This window comes from Crinia signifera, chromosome 11 (assembly GCF_055691185.1).
Source record: "Crinia signifera chromosome 11, ASM5569118v1, whole genome shotgun sequence".
Classification (NCBI taxonomy): Eukaryota; Metazoa; Chordata; class Amphibia; order Anura; family Myobatrachidae; genus Crinia; species Crinia signifera.
Window position 1 is genome coordinate 76,365,004 of NC_139227.1, and position 18,763 is coordinate 76,383,766.

The 18,763-nt window shown below is 43.4% G+C and overlaps 1 protein-coding gene across 1 annotated transcript in view; it reads right to left on the reverse strand.

Moving 5' to 3' along the window:
- Window positions 1-17,960, reverse strand: part of SYVN1 (synoviolin 1) — a 23,448-nt gene extending 5,488 nt beyond the window's left edge. Inside the window, exons 1-14 of the mRNA XM_083165085.1 lie at window positions 17,716-17,960; window positions 13,509-13,664; window positions 12,984-13,076; window positions 11,672-11,824; window positions 9,797-9,845; window positions 8,568-8,671; window positions 7,009-7,135; window positions 6,619-6,718; window positions 5,539-5,604; window positions 4,479-4,595; window positions 1,987-2,159; window positions 1,715-1,846; window positions 1,286-1,408; window positions 1,003-1,189 (exon numbers count right to left, since the gene is read on the reverse strand). Of these exons, the coding sequence (XP_083021211.1) occupies window positions 1,003-1,189; window positions 1,286-1,408; window positions 1,715-1,846; window positions 1,987-2,159; window positions 4,479-4,595; window positions 5,539-5,604; window positions 6,619-6,718; window positions 7,009-7,135; window positions 8,568-8,671; window positions 9,797-9,845; window positions 11,672-11,824; window positions 12,984-13,076; window positions 13,509-13,649 (1,565 nt within the window). The 5' untranslated portion in view covers window positions 13,650-13,664; window positions 17,716-17,960. The remainder of the gene's footprint in view (window positions 1-1,002; window positions 1,190-1,285; window positions 1,409-1,714; window positions 1,847-1,986; window positions 2,160-4,478; window positions 4,596-5,538; window positions 5,605-6,618; window positions 6,719-7,008; window positions 7,136-8,567; window positions 8,672-9,796; window positions 9,846-11,671; window positions 11,825-12,983; window positions 13,077-13,508; window positions 13,665-17,715) is intronic.
- Window positions 17,961-18,763: the final 803 nt, after the last annotated feature.

The following is an 18,763-nucleotide window of genomic DNA, read 5'->3' on the forward strand; positions in this document are numbered from 1 at the left end:
GATTCGGTACTCAATGATGTACGATGGCATACGATGCTATCCGATCCGATTTCATTTTAAATCGGATCGCATCGCATGCGGTGACGCGATCAACCCCGATTTTTACATTGGAATCAATGTTAAATGGTCCCTGAGACCCGATTTTACATTGATTTCAATGTAATAACCCCGCAAACCCTCGATTTGTATAGGAAACCCCCCCTGATGGTTTAAAATGCGCCTCCATTGTTAACGCCACCCCAGTATTGACGTCAACCCGAAGCGTGACGAGCGCAGCGAGCCCCGCGAGGGGCGGCGGTACGCGTCCTCCGACTTTTTCATACCCCCACTATCCACGTCGGTGTGGAGTTGAGAATAGAATAGTGTGGCGAGCGCAGCGAGCCACCGATCCCGAAGCGTGGCGAGCCCCGCGAGGGGACGCGGATACCTGTGAAGCCCGCGAGGGGACACGGATACCTGTGAAGTATCCGCCTGCGCTCGCCACGCTTCGAGCTCGGTGGCTCGCTGCGCTCGCCACACTATTCTATTCTCAACTCCACGCCGACGTGGATAATGGGGGTATGAAAAAGTCGGAGGACGCGTACCGCCGCCGCTTGCCACGCTTCGGGTTGACGTCAATACTGTGTTTCTGTGCAGATGTGACAAGGGGAGGGCTTTGAAGGGTTAATAAATACAGTAGTGTTACAGATGGCCCATCCTATGGGCCAACCATAAAAGCGGGAACGATATCGGATCGCATCGTTCAATATCGTGTATGTGCATTTGTGGTATCCGATGCGATGCGATCCGATTTTGATACGGAGAATAGCATGGTGCGCAATTAACTTAGCGGGCGCCCAGATAGGAAACAAGTACCGTAACACGTAATGGGGCAAGTAGCGATAACATTTATTTGGTATCATCATTTTGTATCTACCATAATCACTCCAAACCCAGAAAATGGTCATGTGTGTCAACATCATATAATGAAGCTAAGTGGAAGAGGCTTCATAGGACTCTCACCCAATGCTCGCCAATACGGTCAGGTACTGGTTAATCTGTAACATGGCAGCATCTAAAAGAGTATGGATATTCTGAAGACATTGTAGCCTGGCTTCCAGGTTCTGCCGCTCATGACCTTCCATTGCTCGTAGCTCCTCATCTGTCAAACCGGCAAAGCCTGCGGGAGGCATCGGCATTGGTGGCAAGCCTGAGGACAGAATGCAATACAAAGCCATCAATGACTGGGCATATCTGCCATTCCTCTGTTACTAAGAAGAGTGCTATTTAGGCTGTTAGAACTTACCGAATGGAGGGAAAATCGGCATTCCCAAAAATGGAGGTGGAAAGGGAAACCCTGGTAGAGATGTTCCAGCAGATGTATCTGGGCCCACAGAACTGGAACCATCTCCAGGTCTTGGAGCAGATGCTGAAGAAAAAAAAAAATCAGATTACGGCAATAGAATTGATCAATTACTCTAGAATATAATTAAGGGGACGGTTAATAATTATAATTAGATGCGATGGTTACTTATCACAGGTGATACAAGACCGCTTCCAAAACCGGTTATGTTTCCAGAGAGGAAATATGTTCTTGTTAGCATCTTCCACTAATCATGCAACATAAATCCACTAGATTACATAACTAGAGATACATTATTAAACACATGTTTGTTCGAATGCTCTTTCTGCCTGTCCCGCATTAGAATGGAGGATCTGAAAGGAAGAATCTTACCAGTGGAGGGTCCCGCATTGGCTTCTTCAGGAGCATTGGCTCCAGGAGCCCCAGGAACAGGAGGAAAAGGACCCAGTGGAGGCCAAAGTGGAAACATCCCAGGAGGAAAAGGAGGAAGAATCCCAGGAGGAACTAAATGGGAGCAAACAGTGCGTCATGCAGTGAAAAGCTCTGATAGATATACAGTACGTCAATAACATGCAATCTATTCCTTGCAAGGCCTAATATAATTGGCAAATGTGCATAGGTTATGCTCTTGTGGTTTAACTTACAGTTGGGTTGTGGAGGAATAATTGGTGTCTGTTGTGCAGGAGCCACGTGTGGCTGCTGGGCAGGATCAGGCTGATCTGCGGGTGTCTGTGTCTGGCTGGGGAGAGAGGCTCTGAGTACATCCATACGGCAAGTGGGACACGTCTGCTGTCTTTGGAACCAGGAACGCAGGCAGCTTGGAAGAGCAAGAATTGTTCGGAGATAAGTAGTGTGCAGAGATACCAGAAACTAGTCATCTAACAAGTCAGCCTGTTAAACATGACACATCCCAACGCTCAAATAAACCCGCCACAACAATGACACAACCCAAAAAATTCTAAAAACATATTTCCAGTGGTATAATACCGGAGACACTTACATTACATAGATATCATTACAGATACCTTACACTTGCTTTTCCTCACAAGATCTACAGTAGGCTCTAAAATCCTGTACTCAAAAATAACTTTTGTATGTCCATCCTATATACAGCATCAGAGGCATCTTAAGGGTCAAACCGCTTTTCCACACTACAACATTAACCAGCTTTAAATCAATTACACATCAAATACATTTACAGAACCACATCAAAGGAAATGACAACACTTTTTCGTTAACAGAACACTGGCAATAAGCTTGGATTTAATATTTCTAAAAAACCCTTTATAATACAGCAGGTATAATCTACCTTCTTAGGTACGAAAACACAGTAGCAGAAGATTATTTATAAAATCTGCCCAGAATTATATAATATGCACGGACACTAAGGAAAACTGAGGTGAATCCGTAATCCGCAATAACTAAAGCTGGTGAATGTTATAATCACTGTATATTTCACTGTGTACAGCCCCCAGTCATCTGTAAGTGATACAACTACTCATGATAGTCTACGCAGTTCTGTACTGGTTTGACTCCTTTCATAACTATCTGTACTTTCTATGCATTTTTATACCTCTGGTCTCCCCACCTCCATCTATCCAAGCACCAGATCTGCATGCACAGGACAGATTAATTTTTTTTTTTTTTTTTAAATGTTACACTGAGCCCAGCACACAACAAGTCCCTAGTGTCCAGCACGTCTCTGGTGTAAGGTCAGGAGACAAGTCCCTAGTGTCCAGCACGTCTCTGGTATAAGGTCAGGAGACAAGTCCCTAGTGTCCAGCATGTCTCTGGTATAAGGTCAGGAGACAAGTCCCTAGTGTCCAGCACGTCTCTGGTGTAAGGTCAGGAGACAAGTCCCTAGTGTCCAGCACGTCTCTGGTGTAAGGTCAGGAGACAAGTCCCTAGTGTCCAGCACGTCTCTGGTGTAAGGTCAGGAGACAAGTCCCTAGTGTCCAGCACGTCTCTGGTGTAAAGTCAGGAGACAAGTCCCTAGTGTCCAGCACGTCTCTGGTGTAAGGTCAGGAGAAAAGGCCCTAGTGTCCAGCATGTCTCTGGTGTAAGGTCAGGAGAAAAGGCCCTAGTGTCCAGCACGTCTCTGGTGTAAGGTCAGGAGAAAAGGCCCTAGTGTCCAGCATGTCTCTGGTGTAAGGTCAGGAGAAAAGGCCCTAGTGTCCAGCACGTCTCTGGTGTAAGGTCAGGAGACAATTACATGCTTTTGAGATCTGGATCCTTTACAGATAGAAAAGCTTCCAATGTATACTGACATTTTCCAGAATGATAATTAACTTTAATAGCCAGCTTTTTGTTATCACTTTCCTCCAAATTTGGCATTATGCAGTTGGTCCCCTCTTTTACCAGATATGAACCCAATCATCCCATCGATGCCATGGTTCCACCACTGGCAAATATTGAGGAATTGTGGACAATTATCCAGGAGGACACTATCTATACTGTACTTCAGAGCACTTGTGGGGTCCATGCCAGTCATGCTGCTGCTGTAATCCGATAGTGAAAAGGACCTACTGTATGCGTTACTATATAGGCTTCTCAGTTGTATTAACTTTGGGTTTACTTACTAAGATGGGTGATCTACTGAAGATGGGATGTTGCTATGAACAACCAATCAGAATCTACTTATATATTTATTGTGAACCTTCTAGAAGATAGTAGATAGAATCAGATTGGTTGCCCATAGCAACATTCCATCTGAACTAGAAGTCTGATCTTAATAAATAATCCCCAAAGTCCGCAAACCACCATAGTGACCAGACACAAGATTTCATTGCCTCACTTATGCAATCCTGATTAGCTTTCCATTCAATGTTGACTATATAGTCCAAATCAAATCAAAATAGACATCAAATGGTTTTCAGCCGCATTCGATCCCAATGCGCTGCATCACATTTGATTAGAGAAATAGACTGTGCCGGCAAGACTCTATAGTCCAAATCAAATGTGTAATCTGCACCGTGCAATTCGATCCCTGTCGGATTGGTATTAAATATAAAATAAATCGCACTGTGTGTATGGCGCTTTAGACTAGACCAAAAAGTGGTTATTGTGCGGCCAAATAAATAAAGTGCCAACACGTATCAATTGTATGATATTGCTTCATATAGTGAAGGAAACTAACCTAGTGTGGAATATATGGTTACACGGCAGTCTCTTGGCTCCTGTCACCATCTCCTCTCTGCAGATGATACACACATTGTCCATAGCCTGCAGCTCCTCTGGTGTGGCATCTGGATACCTATAGGTGGTATAAGAAACAGTTATTTATGATTTAGCAAAAGATCATTAGTTCTGCATACAGAAATGTAGAACTGCGCATGTGTGCCAAAAATAGTTGTATAAAAGAAAATCTGGAACGTCTTAGGAGAAAAGCGCATCTTCCTTACCCTCATAGACAGAAACCCAGGCATTACTGATGACACCATATTACTCAAACATTTTTCTGGATGTGGTCATTAACCTGGGCATTACATGCTTTTTGTGAAAGTGCTCAGTTTTAGTTCTTATTGATCATAGATACAGATATTTTTATAAGACGTTTTTGGCAGATAGAACATTTTAGTAATCCAATACTTAAAATGTTGAATATTCCCTTTACTACTAGATCGGTCACCTACTAACAGTGGAGGTGCTCTTAAAATGTAAGGACATAACTGAAATGGGCTGCCAAGCGGATACCTAGTAAACTGATCGGCTTCATATGCACATGGATATTGCTGTAGCGACCGCAGCCTTACGTAAGTAGGTGACGGGTGCACTTCAAAAGAGCCATCTGATATGTTTTTTTGAAGATTGCCATGTTGTTCTTTCTCTTATAATAAAGATTGGTTCCGCATCAACCCCTCGGATTACAAATTCCTCCTACAATACTTCAGAGGATAACCAAAGATGGTAATATGAATTCACCCTTGTTCAGCTGATTTATGACTTTTTAATTCTATCCATACCACATAGTATATATAGCATAGTCTCTATTGTAGTATCAACTAATTCATCTGCTTTTTAACAGTATTTTTATTAATCGTATATTATTCAATTTTATTTTATTAGGATCATTAAAATTTGTTAATTGATTTACCGTCTTCTGTATTTTTCAGCCTGTCCTGGCACAAACCCCCATTTTTTTTTCTTTCTCTTATAATTTTTGTTTTATATCACAGCGCCCTTTTACCATTACTTACAGTGTGTTCATATTGCGGATGGCTCTCCTCGACATGATAGCATCAGTCACTGCCTTCTTAAACTGCCTGAAAGAGAAGAGAAACAAACAGTCATAATGAGCAACTGCCCGAGGATATTCTGTGTAAATATAAAAAAAAAATTTTAAGTATTTTCTCAGATTTTGATGAAGACATTTTTGCTTGCAGGCTACACCCTCAATTCCTGTGACTAAAGAGGTACAAATCTGGAGTAGAAGGCGAAGCGCTGACTGCAATAGTCTTGTATATAGGGCATTTATACTACCATGCAGTTGGTACCATGGGGCCAGTTCTGGATCACTCACAGTGATCCGAATTTGGCGCCTGATCCGATGTTCGGGGTTTGCACAGGTTACCGAGCAAACTGAATCAGTCCCCATGTGCAGTATGGAACTCACCAAGAGTGGGCTTATTTAAATTATATTGTAGTAAATCAGTAATCCTCCAGAAGAAAGTGCTCACTAGGTTTTAGCTGGAAGAGACCTAGAACACCACAACAACTAGAAAGCCACCAGGCCTGGTCTAGATGGATGGAAAGGGCAGGGTAGTGAAGGAATAATTGTAGGTGAGTAACAGGCAGTACTGTTTATCCTTTTCCACATAGGTCACAAATTCTTGCAATACTGGGCCCATGTATGGCTACGTAACGTAAATGTTTCAATTTCTGATAGTATAAAGAGAAATACTCTTTATAGTAAGTACAACTGTTACCTAGATCTCTTACTCTGGTAACAGCTGGTGCGGCACCATGTGGACTATTGCAAAGTGTGAGGCCTCACAAGTGCCCTCAACAGTGGGTGTGGTCTAGTTGGAAGTGGGCGTAGCTTTGCAGCAGCCCTCGATTTGATCACTTTGGGAGCCATGCCCAGTCTCTCTGGAGATGATGGCTGTCCTCAGAGACAGGGCTGTATGTAGGGCCGGCTCTTCCTCTGTGACATGAGCCAAGTGCTGCAGTAGAATATCACACTGCAGCACCCAGTTCCTGTCACTACAGAGGAGTCGGCACTTTGGCGTTACACCAGGGTATGGACCGCACCCCCATTCCGACACCACTGACCTTACCTCATTGCAAGGTACATTGGACGAATCGCGAAGAGAGGGAATGTGTGGAATTTCACCATGATTGCCATGAAGGTAACGTAAAGCAAAACTTTTATAAACCCTGCAACACAGTAAAAGGGAAAGATTAAAAAGCCCACTCTAAAATGTAAACCTGCTTTTTTTGTTATCAAACATGTGCAAAAAAACAGTAATTTATGAACTACAAAAGTGGAAAACAACAGTGCAAAAGCATGTGGCACATGGGACACTGCAGGCTGGAACGAGCAACTGCATGGCATTTGCAAAGGTGCAGAGTGCTAAAATGAACACTAAGTGGATATATCTGCATTGTTGCAATTGTTTCCCATAATGCTGGAAACAAACATTTTTGTAAAGAAATCTGCTGCTTACCAGTGAGGAGCTCAGTGTATAACATGTACACAGCCTTATTGTCCCACGGATTCTCGCTCTGCAGGTCCACTGAGTGGAGGATATACTTTATGAACACGGTGAGGATCATGGTCATGAGTATGGCATACTGAGAAGGCAAGAACAAGTCATGGGAATCAGTAGCAGATAAATGATAAAAATAAATCCCAGAGGTCATGCAGGGACTAGTAGTAATAGTAAACGTAATGTCAAATGGATATATGTTATGTCCTCAGTGGTTAATCTGTATCTGCACTATGGGCGAGATGTACCAAGCCTTGAAAAGTGATAAAATGGAGAGTGATAACCCACCAACCAATCAGCTCCTTCCCGTCATTCTTCACACACAGCCTGTGACATGGCAGTTAGAAGCTGATAGACTGGTGGTTTCTGGTGGTTTATCACTCTCCATTTTATCACTTTTCAAGCGGAGTACATCTGTCCCTATGTAAGTAGTGCTTAAGTTAGGATTAAACAAGTGGGGTTTATAATAAGGGTATGTTGCAAAAATACAAAAATCAGGAGACTGACATACTACCGTATAACTAACTGACCGGTGTATTATTGTGTCTAAAAGAAATGTGTCACATAACAGTCTTTAAGAGTGTGCAGTGCATTCCATCCTTGCCTGCATCATTCTGTGCCTGTGTATGCTGCATGCTGTCCACATGAATCCAAGTATACAGGGGAATTGAAAAGCGGATATCAGAGGGGGTAGAAAAATGCAGCTGCAAAGGTCTGCTCCATGGTCTATTTCTTTATATAACAATCTATATTCTTGCAAACAAAGCCCAACACCCACTTACAAGAGCCTCTGTAAGCAGAAACACTGACTGCCAGACATGATTCGAGCTAAAGATTACTTTATACTGTGGCAGGGACAGCATACCTCCACATGAAGACAATGTGGAGGATCAGATCCATGTTTTAGCAGTAGCTGCAGAGAAACAGATCTGATCAGGGTCGGGCTGATTAGCAGCACCTGTGCTCTCCTGATATATTGCTCCTGATGCTGCCCAAGTGATAAGTCGGGGTGTGGGCTATGGTAGGGACCACTGGAGCTAGTACATAGTGTGTACTATGCTGTTACGTCTGTAATTATTATAGGACCCCAGCAAGTTACTGCAGAATGGCCACCACATGTGTGGTCAGTGGAGCGAAGTAACGTCACTACTTTTTGATCATCAATTTTTATATGTGCGGTCATCAGCATAGGTGTGTTGGAAAAAGACTTCTTTAAAACTGATGCTTACATGTATTAAGTTAGCAGTCAATGATGTAATCTCTGAGCTATAAACCCATATAGCCAATATTGATATAAGGTACTTGCTGTAAAAATGCAGCAATGTGTTTGTTGTATAGGTAATAAAAAGTGAAAGTTTCCTTTGACAGAATAGGTTAGTATTAAATTATAAGAAATACAAGCTGTCCGCATTTCATGGACAGAACCCCAAACAAAGCTTTATTAGGTTTAAGTTGACAAACAGCCTTACATTTTACACATTCATATTTGTGTGTAACTATCAGACTTAATTACTTACCTCAAACCCAAACACTAGCTGTACGGAGGCTCCTCGGGTGACCAAACTATGATAGGCATGGGATACAAACAGAACATCCAACACACCCAGCAAGAGAATCAGAGCTGGAGACAATATAGAGAATGACAAATATATTAAGGACACGTAGTGAATGCCGAACATTTTACATTCAGTATCACACACACACACGTATCATTTGAAAGCGGCAGACACTGTGCACATGAAAGGCAGCTGTTTAGACCAATAGGGCCTATTTATAGCAAGTACAGCTCCATGCAAATCAGATAGCGGCAATCACAAGAGAGGAAGTGATACTGAACAGTTCAAATACGCAAGTAATCACTCACTAGAGGACTTCTGAAAATCTTCAGTTCTAAATTGTTCAAACAGGGCCTGATTCATGTATGGTAGCTATAGCACAACCACAAGGATGCAGCTGCGTAAAGGTGTATACACACGGTGATATTCCTTTTCTATTCGACTTGCTATGCAATCTTTGCTAACTCATGTGCTATTTACATACAATTCATGATAACTGCATTAGATTTCCACTATATAATCATTGCTGCCCTGGCTATCTTGGTTTCGATTTGGGCTGTCCCCAGCGAGCATCGGGTTCGCAAGGTAAAAAACCTGTACCATCTGGATGCGATTTTGACTATATAGTCACAATCTCATGCTGGATTGTACCTTGTGTACACACCATCAGTATGTGTCACTAAACTCTAATGCAGCAGGAGGTGTCTGTAGGCGATAGAGGCTTCATGTTTGCAGAACTAACCAATCAGAGTGCTGCATCAGAGGACACATCCTCAGATCACCATGGCTACAATCAGTTGCGATTCACAGTGGTTTTAGGCAACGGTCAGTTTGCATAAACTGAAGCTTATTCAGGCTGTCGAAGCCACACGTCCGGGTCCAGGAAGCCTGTATATGACAATGTAGACCCTGGAGCCATCACACCTAGGAAACAGTGCTGCCCCTACTCTGCCCCAGCAGGTCCATCATGCTGCAGCTGACAGTGGGCGGCCAGCAACATTGCAAACCCGTTCTGTGTCCGAGCTTTATTTTATATTTAGGCCAATCGATCAGAGAACAGACAACTAGCTGGTGATCTGAACATAAATCAGGCACCTACTTCACAGAAATTTCCCTCACTTGACAGGCAATACGCTTATAGAGTGATGAAGTATAAGTGTGGTTGTAAATTATGTTTCTATGGCACTTACCAAGGATCCGGAAATGAAACAACCATGAAATGTTCGGACTGCGCTCCATCTGTGATTAAGGAAAAAGGAGAAGGTATAAAGACATGACAAAAGTGGTCAACAAGCATTTAGGTCTTTTCAATTGACTCTCAGAGTAAATTCCAGATAATATTGTAAGGCAATCACAGAAACAATAATAGAGCTCAATAATTCCACTCAAATCTAAAAAGCTACAATGGCTGTTCCATTGTTCAGCATGATTTCCCAACAGTCACAATCCCGACAACCATTGGCCGATGGTCAATATCCAGACAGGGTCGAATTGATGACATTTAAAATACAGACATATTTCAAATGTCAACAGGCGAAAAAGTAGACTTGCTTATTTTTTTGTGGGGGGGGGGGGGGGTGTCTATGTCAGTATAGAAGTGTACTTATATACTGTATATAAGTCGGGCACACTATTATAATCTTACTCTTTGAACACTTTGATCATGAATTAAGAACAAGTCAGTTTTGAAGCAAAAATACGGAAAAACTCATGTTGACTTTTTGACCTGTCTGATCTGATGGATTAAAAAAAAAAAAAAAAAAAAAAATTTCTTAAAATTTGCAATCATATAAAATAAAAATTAATATAAACCCAAATGTTCAAAGCCTCAAACTCATATTTCAGGAGTATGCACAAAAATCCATCATACAGAAGACTGGAACCAGTTAATCAGGTAGGTCACTGGTGCAATGCTTCCATTATATGGATTGGACTGCCCAATAATAGTTCATATTTTCCACACTCAGGCACAGAGATAGGGGTAAATCCCTTGAGTATGTATTTGCTGCATGCAAGGTCTGAGCTCTCCAGTTGAGTACGGTTCCCGTATAAAGGTATGCTCCCTCTATCGGTGAACGGATATGGTAAATATTAACTATTACAGGATAGCCATAACCATTTAAATATAGCATTGTACTACACTATACACAAACAGGCTTCTGTGTAATTGCACTTTCTGCATACTTATTAACTACATATATGAACTTGGGGAATTGAAGCATTTGGCTGTGAATTTTGACGGGATTGCTATTGATTACATTCATGCGCCATTAATAAAACACACAGGGCTTTACACCTGGTATTACTACCAGCTTACATTTTGAGGTTGAATCTGCGGAGGCAGTTTGCAAATCCAACATTACATAAATATACCCCTCATGGTGTAATCACGGACTCTCCTCCTTTACAACCAATGGGTGTAAAATAATGGTCAGTTACATATGAGTAGGGACGCCAATCCCGGGGCATTGTTTCAATCCCGGGATTCGGGATTGAAAAATGCTCAATCCCGGGATTGGCATCCCTAATAATAAAAAACGCCCTGGCCGCCCACTATTTACTTACATTTGCGGAGTGGGCGGCCGAGCTGATTGGGTGGCTTGGAGCTGGGTGCAGCCGGGAACCGGGTATGCTGAGTGGGCGGGCGAGAGGGCTGATGGCTGTGCCCTGTGCAGCGTGACCTCGTCACGCTGCGCAGTGCTGCACTGCCAGGTATGGGAGAAGCCAGGCAGAGTCTGATCGCTGCCCGGAATTAGATTGCTTATGCGCAGTCTAATCCCGAATTCCCAGGATTGAAAACTCCAATCCCGGTATTGAAATCACTGCGTTTTGGGGGCCAAATCCCGGGATCCCGCCGATCCCGATCCTGGGATTGGCCACCCTACATATGAGTAATTAGCTGAAGGTGTTTCCCATAGCCGAAATGGCATCTAGAACAACTGAAAAGTGTTCTAGAGAGCAATTACACAGTCATTTCGTGAAACGATGACAAACTACACTTAAAACAAAAAACTTCATCATGTAGTTCCTTTACTTTGAGAAAAACATTGAGGGGTATAACTTACAAAATCAACACGATCCTCGGCCAGCCAGTGGAAACATTTAAGGAATAGCAGAAGAGTGAAGAGGGCTACGAATCGTGGGCTGAAATCATCTCGGAACACTGTGAAAGCGAGGCACGTTTCTGTGACGGCATACCAGGAGCGCTCCAACAGATGCTGAGACCCATGGCAGCAGCAAGGAACAAACAAGAGGAAAGGAATGTGTTACATTACTTACTAGGTAGAGTGTTTGCATAAGCATATTAATGAGGGAACACAGACTGACATATGGAATGCTGACAGGAGCAGAAACTAAGGCATCGCATAGGTCTGTACTTTTCCCAGCAATATGGAAAACAAAGGCAGACAGCCCTTTGTGACGCTTCTTGCTGTCAGGAACAATTCTGATACTTGATGATAACCATCTGGATAAATGAATGTCAGCTCTAACAGATCAACACTGAATGCCCATACATACTGGGTGACTGAGCTGAGAGCCGCTCAAAACAGCAAGTTTGGGTGGCTTTCAGCTCATAGCCGCCAGGTGTGTATGGCCCGGCGATGAGCGCTGAACGCTGCTGTGCGCTCCCGCATTATCGCTGGGAAAGCCGCTCATCTGCTGGTAATACCAGCAGATGAGCGGCTTTGAGGACGGCTTTGCATAGTGCTGCGCTATGCAAAGCCGTCCTCCCCCCACTGACGGGCAGGGGGAAAACCGCTCAGTGTGTATGCACTTAGTGTCTTTTCCTCCAGCGATCATCGTTGTTCGTACACACGGCATAATCGCCCAGTGTGTATGGACCTTAGTAAGACTCAGTTCCCTTCTACAATTTATAAATGGAGATGTTTATATTAGCTGGAATCAATGATCATTTACAACAGCTCAGCCAATAAACAAGCACAATACAGTTACATAAAAGTTATGGCACATGATTTGATGTCTCCATGACTTACAATTCTGTTTTTTTTTCTATGTTTACACAAGTTTTTGTCTTAGCTGGTAGGTTAGTTATGTTTGAAGTTGCTCAACAAAGAAAAAAAAAATGAAGACTCTTAACAAAAAACATACTTGAATACAGATTGCTTAATCTTGTTGTTTTCTTGTTTGAGAGTATTGTACACATTTTTAGGTGTTACTTTTGCTGATACCAGTATGTATTCTGCCGTATGCTTACACTACACATGATCTTTACTTGCTTGTTTATGTTATTTGATCTCTGTACGTGAAATTTTTTATTCTTGAATAAAAAACACTATTTAAAAAAAAAAAAAAACACACGGCACATGCATAGAGTATTATGTACAGTAAGCGCAGCACTCGCCAAGTGTCACTTACCTCCATCTCAGCTGCTCTCAGTTGACCAAAAAACACTTTGCCCATGAACTTCCCTAAGAGGAACACCAGGACAAAAGCTTGTATATAAAGAACCTATGGGTAAAGAAATATTTCTATCAATACATCGAACAGTCTGTTCGCCATGGCCACACGCACCCGGCGTATGCACATGCGCAGAAATGCATTTGCCAAACATGGGTCCCCATGCAAATGAATGCTGGCTGCGAACGGACCAGAATAAGGGCCTAAATGTGATAAAGGAGCGCCTATGTAAATGAGCATCTTGTGTCGTGGCCCATCATTTACCTGGGGGTGATAGCTATGCAGCTGCTGCAGCCTACCGGTATCTCTTACTGCTATGACACTTATACATAATAATGTGCACACTAGAAGAGGCAGCACCCAACATACACTAGACAAGGATGGGGAAACAAGCACCTGTCTGTGACTACAATATCTGAAGGAGATAGATTCCAACTTAAAGTCCCAAGTATTTCTAAAGTCTACTTCACGGTTATTACTCACAGCCATGCTGGGGCTTGATTTGGTCAGGTACACGACTGTGGGGTAGAACTGGTGCTTGAGAAGATAAGCGTGGGTCACCACTGCAGCTGTAAGGGCCAGACTGGCACCTGTCATCATTGCTGTCCTCATCATGGTAGTCATGGGAGGGACAGCACCCTGTAGAAAGTTAAGGGACAATAATTATTCCCTATGGATTACTTGGAATGGTCTCATTTTGGGCAGGTGTACTAAGCCTTGAAGAACGATAAAGTGGAGAGAGATAAAGTAACAGTAAATCAGCTGTAATTTTCTAAATACAGCCTGTACAGAAGAAGCGGATTGGCTGGTACCTCATCCCTCTCCAAGGTCTAGTACATCTACCCCATATAAAAAGGAAAATAAATACAATTAGGAATTCCATATTATAGGCTGTAGCATTTTTATATTGCAATATTGTCAAATATGAATATGCTTACAAGGATTATTACATTGTATTACACACATAAGCAGGTTCTCTTACATCACCTCACGTAGCCCAACTTTGTGTACTCTGCCACACCATGCACAAACAAACAGGGCTATTAGAAATACCAGCATATGTAGAGGTGATCTTTATATAAACTGCTACATAATTGCAAGTGTATAATAATCAGTAATATTTTCCTGACTGACACACAAGACAGAAACTCAGTTACAATACAGAAAATAAATAAAAGTTGCAATACATGCATTGACTGCAAGGGAATATGGCACTCGAGTCTCCACCATGTCTGGCTCTGGTGCCTTCCTCTGGGACAAAGCCGACCCTTTAATATACACAATTGGAACAAAGCGGCACTCAGACTGGTAACTGTGATAAAACCGTTCTTACCACACCTGTCTAGAATACCGCTTTTACAACAACATCCCAGGTCAGAACCGGTATTTCGAATACCGTTTCAATCAGGGTCACACCTGGGATTCACCCCATATACACTGCAGTGCAGACCCGGGATATTGCTAGGTTGGCATCATTCACAATGCACACGGGTGCAGTGTCATAAACTCCGGCGCTTGGAGATGGCATAATCACCAAGTGCCAGGAAGTGTGCTGGTGGGACCCCTGCAGCAGCTTACTTTGTTAAGCTTCTGCTGAGCTGCCCCAAGCGTCCCTCTGTGCGTTAAATGGACACCGCACACACAGCATTTATACCTCTTTCAGATTGCGATCCCGTTCCGACCCAACACCGATGCTTTCACACTCGACCCAGGTCACTCATTATACAAAGGGTTACCGAGGTTTAACCCATCTTAAAACCTGGGTCAAATTGCCAGGTTGCTTGACTCGGGTTATAGGTTTTGTTGCTTTCACGCTGCACCTCGACCCAAGTTGATAGGTCATCAACCCAGCAATAATTCGGTTCGAGGATACGGAGTCAAAGGGGTATTACACTGAGGCCCGAACCAGCAATATCACAGTAAATTAGTTTGGTGTATAAGGGGTATAACTGTTGCAAGAGACCCATCTGAGATCAGACAGATAACTATGCATGTAGTGATCTCACTAGGATGCGGGCATGGCGCAGGGGCTGTACGAGTGCATAATGCATGTCAGAAAAGGGGGTGTGGCTGTCTGAGAGTGGGGCACAGCCCACACCGGCACCGCTAATAGAGATGAGGCAGGCCCTCTGGTAATGCTATTAGGGGCGTCCCCGGCTCCTATTCAGGTGCTGGATTTCCCCCAAGCTTTCCACTTGTTAATATTTGCCATTCGGTTTTAGCCGGGCACGGTGACCTGCTAAAACAACCTAGCGTGAAGACTATGCATGCACAATATAACACAGTCTGCAATTCCAACTACTAGCCCTGTTGGGATTGAGATGTATGCAACTTGGAATTGGCTACAGATGTGTAATCGCAGTTATGGAGCATGAGCTGAAAAGCACTAGATCTGTCTTTATAATGGAATACATGCAAATCTGCTACAACTTAAAAAACCATGCTCTCATCATCTCACACACTGATTATTGCAGTAATCTCCTGATTGGCCTTCCCCAAAACAGACTCTCACCACTACAGTCTATAATGAATGAGGCTGCGATTCTATTCTTCCCAGCCAGATGTTCATCTTCTGCAAAGCTACTCACTTCATTGGTTACCTGTATTCTAACGTATTCAATACAAAACAATTTTGCTTACGCACAAGGCCATAAACCAAACTACACCAAAATACATCTCTTATCTCTAAATATCTTCCAACCTGACCTCTTCGCTCCTCACAAGATCTAAGGCTCTCACCCACACTCATTCCTGCAACGGGAATGGGAGCGAGTACTTTCTTCAGGTTGCTCCCACTCTTCAGAATGCTCTCCCACACACAATAAGACTCTCCTCCAGTCTCCAAACTTACAAGCGTTCCCTGAAAACTCACCTCTTCAGGCAAGCGTATCAAATTCCAGAACCAGCCACTAAACTGTCATATAGCGTTCCTATCCCATCACGTTCCCACTGTACAGGCCACATACATTCTCTTTCTCTTTCACATTTTTCATCCTCCTGACCCATGGCCAAACTGCTGGGTCACCGTATCATACAGCACACCAGGAACCTTTATATTCTGGTGGACTTTATGCAATAATGCCCAGTTTGTTGTATCACCGCCTCCTATTATAAAGCACAATGGAATATGCTACGCTATATAACTGTTAATAAATAAATAATCCGTATTGGCCTCATCTTGTATGGACAGAACATACATTAAACAATGAAATCTGCTATGCCAGTAAACTTGACACTAGCAGTCAACAATACATATTACAGCAATACCAATTCTGTTTCAGCCATCAAAAGACCATACAATATGATCACACAATGTCACATTGATCAATAGTAATATTATTACACCTAAATGTATAAACACAGCAGCAATAGATATATAGCTGTAAAATCTGACAATTTATTAGCATACGTTGCTTTCATATCACATGATCTCCGCACCTGCAGGAAACATCTGTTAACAAGAAGCCATCGCAGCTATACCCAAGTCTTCGCATGATTGCACACAGCTAGTAACAGATATATTTATACACATACATAGTATACTGTACTTGAAGCACCAGCAAAGGCTCCTCTGAAAATACTATATCCATATTAGGTCTTCAAACAGCAAGACAAAAATAAATTGATAAATGTATAGATATCAGATTACAATATTTACTACACAAACACTCTGAACACTGAGGATGTAAACAATGAGTTCTCCATGCGGTCCACCATATCCAACAGGGTCTTAAATAAGGCAATGAAACATGGAGTAACCAAATAGTTTAGGGCACAGGTGGCTCATACTCGGGGCTCAGTACATGTTTTCCAGGTCACCTGTGGATTTTTAAAATGCGACAGTAGGAGATACACAACACACCTGGAAAAGTGACCTGGTCCATGTGGACACCAAGGTTAATATAAAACAGTCACAATTACAGTGCAGTGTTGGAGTAATCCACTGCTCTAAGATTAACCTGTTTGGGAATGAGAAATGTCAGGCCATTAGTACGCAAAACATGCGCAGACTCACAGCTGTATGCAGCAACTACACCGACAGTGTACATTCTTCTCTCTGTATGTATCAGCATTACCCCCTCTACACTGACATGACCCCTTGCCTAGTACTCTGCAAGATATGAGGCATGTATGTTCAGTGTCCCCAGGCTGCCTTGTTCCCTACCCTTACCAGACACAGAGCCACACCAACCTTACCCCAGCTACCCCCTCTACACTGATATGCCCCTGCCCAGAACTGCCAGGCCTGAGGAATGTTCCTTTGGTAATATGACATCACTTTGCAATTGCATGTATGTTCAGTGTCACCCGGCTGCCTTGTTCCCTGCCCTTACCAGGCACAGAGCCCCACCAACCTTGCCCCAGCTACCCCCTCTACACTTATATGCCCCCTGCCCAGTAGTCGTCCAGGTCTGAGGCATGTTCCTCTGGTAGTATGACATCACTGTGTAACTGCATGTATGCTCACTGTCCCCTAAGCTGCCTGGTCCCCTGCCCTCACCAAGCACAGCCACTCCAACCTTAACCCAGCTAACCCCTCTACACTAACATGCTCCTGTCCAGTACTGTGCCAGGTCTGAGGCAAGTTCCTCTGATAGTATGGCATCACAGTGTGCTTGCATGTATGCTCAGTGTCCCCAGACTGCCTTGTTCCCTGCCCTCACCAGGCACAAAGCCAAATCAGCCTTACCCCAGCCGGTGACAGCTCCTACCCGAGCCTCGGGTTCCTTCCCAGCTGTTGCTGCTGCTGCTGCTGCTGCTGTCACTAACAGCCCAAAACAGGAAGTGGCTAATGGAGCAGACAGCTCACTTCCGGGCTGCTGGGCGCATCCAAGTAGCAGAAGATAGAGGGTAGAGACTAATTTAGCAAGTTAGTAGTTACCCTCACGCATGACGTGGAGGACATGGCATACGTCACATATCAGTGACAACAGTTTATGCATACAGCGTATATCAACGGTGTATAAGGTGCATCAGGCAGCGAGCGTTTACGTACAAGTAATCACCCTGTTCTTGGAGAGTGGTACAGACCACTGCAGTGTTACCGGAGGGGAATGTACCACAAGTATCGCTGGCGATGGGGGAGTGACAGTGTGGCAGCAGAGATAAGTGGTGTTACTACTGCGCGCCGTATTGGCTCAGGCAATGACATGTACACGGAGCCCTGCACTAAGTCCACTGCACAGTCAGTGCCGAAATCCCTGCCAGTTTCCAGCTTTCTACTGTACTGTGACCGTGGCTGCACCTGATTGGCTGCATATTGTGTGGCTTCACCAATGAAACAGCGTGGGAGTGCTTGGGGGGCTGACGCGGCCCAATAGGCAAAGAAGATTTAGGAGGATTGATTTGCTACTTGATAGTGGTCATCATTGACGTTAAAATATATACGCTGCGGGGGAGATTTGTTGTCCATAGCAACCAATCAGATTGTACTTTTCATTTTATAGCATTTGCGGGTACATAATAGCTAGAATCTGAGTAGTTTGTTATATTGAACAAGTAAACTTGTTCTCAAGAAATTTCTGATTTTATTTCTTATCTTCAAATAGGTCTGCTGGGGCAGGTCTATTAGATTTTTTGGTACTTGTGGATTATCACGGCTCCCATCGCATGCCATATATAGTGGCATGCGATGTGATCCGATTTTTACAGATTTTTGCAGTTTTTTTAAAAATCGTATGCAATCGCATCGCATGCGATTTGATCGCATACGATTTTGCACAGAAAAGCATCCAAAT